Genomic DNA, 3872 nt, shown 5'->3' on the forward strand with positions numbered 1-3872 from the left:
TTTTTTTTCTTTCACGTTTTTTTTTCTTGTTGGTGTGTTTAAAATGATGTTCAAACGTCCATATTTAAAGGAAATTTCCGAATCTGGTAGTTGTAATTTGCTAGGAATTTACAACAAAATTTAGTTAGGTGGCAAAAAAAAACGTGTTACAACTACAAAGTTGGTGGATTCAAAATTTCCTCGCTAAGTAGACGTAAAATATTTCCTTGTAAAGTACGCGCTACATTTACGTCGAGTTTACGAGGAAAGCGTATTTCCTCGTAAAAGCTACGTGACATTACATCGACGAAATGATTTCGTCGTTATTTTACGAGGAAATAACGCTGATTTTATATTTCTTCGTAAAGTCGACGTAAATTTACGAGGATTAGTTTTCCTCGTTAAGTTTCCTCGCTAAACTTGTGTTTTCTTGTAGTGATTATAGTTACTTCGCTAGCACAAATAGTTTATTTAAAAAAAAAAAAAAATAGTAGTAGTGTATAATACTATAATACAACAAAAAGATGTTTAAGAAAGAACAGGTAAATAAGTTTTATAAAAGTAACTAAATTTAATAATAGTAATATGAATGAGGTTAAATAAAGCAAGAACGATAGGGGGTTCTTGAGCTGATATATATTAGAAACAATATTTGAAAATAAAAGGCTGGAAAGCTAGGTTGCATCGAAACGGAAACAGATACGTTGAAACGAAACGTTACGAAACGTTTCGAAACGTGGAAACGTGATTTTTGATATTTTATGCTTTGGAAACATTTTAGAAACGTCTAAAAATATAAATATATATATATATATATATAACTGATTAATATTTGCATTCATTTTTATTATGTTTACTATATATTAGAATACAAATAAACAAATATCCATTCTATTTAATCATACCAAAAAAATAAGTCATTATTAAAGATCAAAATCATATAAAAAATTCAAAATAACAAAAACCCAGTACTTAAATATTAAATAGTTTAACTAAAATAAAAATCATAACAACAAATCATAACTAATTGGAAAGTTTTAGAGTTTCCAGAACAGAAACGCGAGTTTCCAAAATAGAAACGCAAGTTTCCACTAAGTTTCCAAACTGAGATTTTTAAGAAACGAGTTTCCAATGCGTAAACGTGAAACGTACCTTCAACCGAGTTTCCATGCAACATAGCTGGAAAGTATGAATAAATGGAACAAATACTTTAATGGGAAAAATATATAGGAAATAGAACACCCTATCTTAAAGGAACTATTAAATTTTGAGATTCTATTGTTATTGGTTTGTGAATTTTTAAAATCTAAATAGAATCTATTGCTATTGGGGTGATGATTTTTAAATTCCACTCAAAATCCTTTGTTATTGGAAAAGTTTAGTTTTCACTGATTTTAAGATTTATTAAAATCTATTGTTATTGGGATGTAAATTTTCTTTGTTTTTACTCATATTACTCAACTTTGAGAATATCATCTATACTCATAAGATTTTTGAAATCATTGTAATAAAATACACTCACATACAAAAACTCAAATTGAAGAATGAAATAATATACAAATCACAACTTTAACATAATACAATTCACAACTTAAAAAAATAGAAAAAAATATTAAAAATTTAAAATAAAAATTGTTTTAAAAAGCACTTTCGAATTTAAAAAAAAACATTTCAAAAATAATAATTCAAATTTTTTTTACAAAAATTCAAATTTAAAACATATATTTTAAATTATATAAAAAAATATTTTTTATTTTTTATTATTTATATATCTATAAAGTAAGAAGTAGAAATTAAATTTTTTGGTCATTTTATTTCTTGAGATTTTTTTGTGACAAAAACTTTTTTTTAAGTTGTTTAAGAATTGCCTTAATTGAAATGATTTTCTTTCTTTTTTTTCTACCACCATTAATTTCTTACTTTAAAATTAATAACAATCAATAGAATTCTATACACAAGTAATGAAAATCTATGTAAAAGTATTTGATAAAATTTGTTAAATCTAGTTAACTTGTAAAATCCTCTCAACTATTAAAATCATCAAATTCCACAGAAATTCATGTTCCAATAACCCCCCCCTAATTTAGTAAGAAAGAAAAAAAGAAACAATCTTAAAATTTCCTCTAAGCTAATGTATGTTGGCCATGACCAAAAAGGGTAAAAGCTCAATGGTGGAACAAAAACTATACTGAGCTGAGTAAAGCCCATTGACCCACTTGTAATATTTCATCGGTGTTTTTGCTTCTCTTCCAGTTTCTCCAATGAATGATCCACAAAGGTAACCATTTTTCGTAGAAGTCTGTACTTAAGAAGGCTATTCATTGTACTTACCGTAAACCAATGTTAATAAATCCATTTTCTATGAAGGTTTAGTGACTGAATAAGACTAGAAATGTTACGGTTCTTCGACTTCTTTCTGCAAAACATTTGGCGAATTTGAAAAAGAAAAATCAAACTGTGTAGTCACAACAGAGTTTTTTAGTCTCAGTACAAACAACAAAAGAACATGGCCATATCTTAAACCAATTGGTCGCTGTGACGAGTCGCAGGATCCTACAACGAACGAATGAACATCAATCAACATGGCTATACCTAATACCAATTGTAGATTATATACATAAAAAGATAAATCATTTAATAAATCACAATCGCACCCTATCTTCTTTTTACTCTAGGGATCTAGATATTACAATGCTCAATAGCTTCAAGAATCTCACTTCTGCTTTTCACCAACCTATGAAACACTTCTCTAACTTGTCTCTGTAAACCGTCAAGCCCATCTTCCATTTTCCGGCAAATCTCCTCCATCTCCTCCACTTCCGCCTTCACTTCCTCCTCTCCATCAAACCTAAACCCATCAGCGAACTCCATCAGCTTCAACCCAACCCTCTCCATCCTCTGCATCTCCTCCATCAATCCTCCACCACCACCACAGCGCTTCTCGTTGCGTTTCAGCTCTTCTCCGATCCTCTCCTGGATGCTCGCGGCCGCGCTAGCCCAGACCTGATGCCTCGGCAACGGCAAATGAACCGTCAAACCGTTACTTGCCTGACAAGGAACCGCCGCAACTAGCGTCCACATCACCATCACCATCACACTACTCATTATAAACATCGGAGACGCCTCTCCGCCACGTGGAAGTACAAGATTCGCCGCCATTGCTTGAATCTGCTTCGAGGCTGACCAGTTCTTGCTCACGCATCCTCCTCCGCCGCTGCCCCGGCCAAACGACGACGACTGCTCCGTCGTTGTCCTCCTACCGCTTCCACCGCTGTTCTTATCCGCGTTTAAAGCGACGAGGAGGCTTGTGAGAGCCCGTTTAGCTCTCCTAACGCTTCCGTCACTTAACGGCTGCTGTTTCAACGCCGTAACGGCGATCTCAGCGAGACGCTGGCTTTGTCTGACTGAGTCAACGCCGTTGACTACAGCTGTACAGATATCAAGCGCCTTAACGATACGGTCGAGCGTCTCCGGTACGAGCGGTTTAGAGATCTGAGCCGGGTTCGCGGTTAGCACCGATTGAAACCCCGATTCGCAAGACATGAAAGCATCGAGAAGCTTCCGTAGCCACTGGATCGAGAGCATCGGGTCGGATTCTTCTGACGGAGATATTAACTCCGTGAAGCGCTGAGCAACGTGTTTCTGGAAATCTTCGAGTTCTTTGAGTTCTTGGTCGTGGTTGACGTCCATGGAAACGATTTGATTGCGACGGCTGATTCGACTTAGGAACGACCCCTGATGCTCCGTCACCGGCGCCATTTGAAACGGGAAACGAGAAGAGATTTGTGAATCAGTTTCTGAGGAAGAAAGAGAGAATCTTTTTTTGGAGGAAGAGAAATGAAATTGGAGAGGGGTTTTTGGGGATTTTTTTGACCAGAGAGCAAAAGTCCATT

The 3872-nt window shown here is 34.7% G+C and overlaps 1 protein-coding gene across 1 annotated transcript; it reads right to left on the bottom strand.

Moving 5' to 3' along the window:
* Nucleotides 1–2421: 2421 nt before the first annotated feature.
* Nucleotides 2422–3872, bottom strand: LOC106313640. The gene has a single exon (XM_013751508.1). The coding sequence runs from the start codon at nt 3736–3738 to the stop codon at nt 2659–2661; it is 1080 nt and encodes a 359-aa protein (XP_013606962.1). The 5' UTR covers nt 3739–3872; the 3' UTR covers nt 2422–2658.

The sequence above is a fragment of the Brassica oleracea genome, chromosome C9 (assembly GCF_000695525.1).
Source record: "Brassica oleracea var. oleracea cultivar TO1000 chromosome C9, BOL, whole genome shotgun sequence".
NCBI classification, from domain to species: Eukaryota; Viridiplantae; Streptophyta; class Magnoliopsida; order Brassicales; family Brassicaceae; genus Brassica; species Brassica oleracea.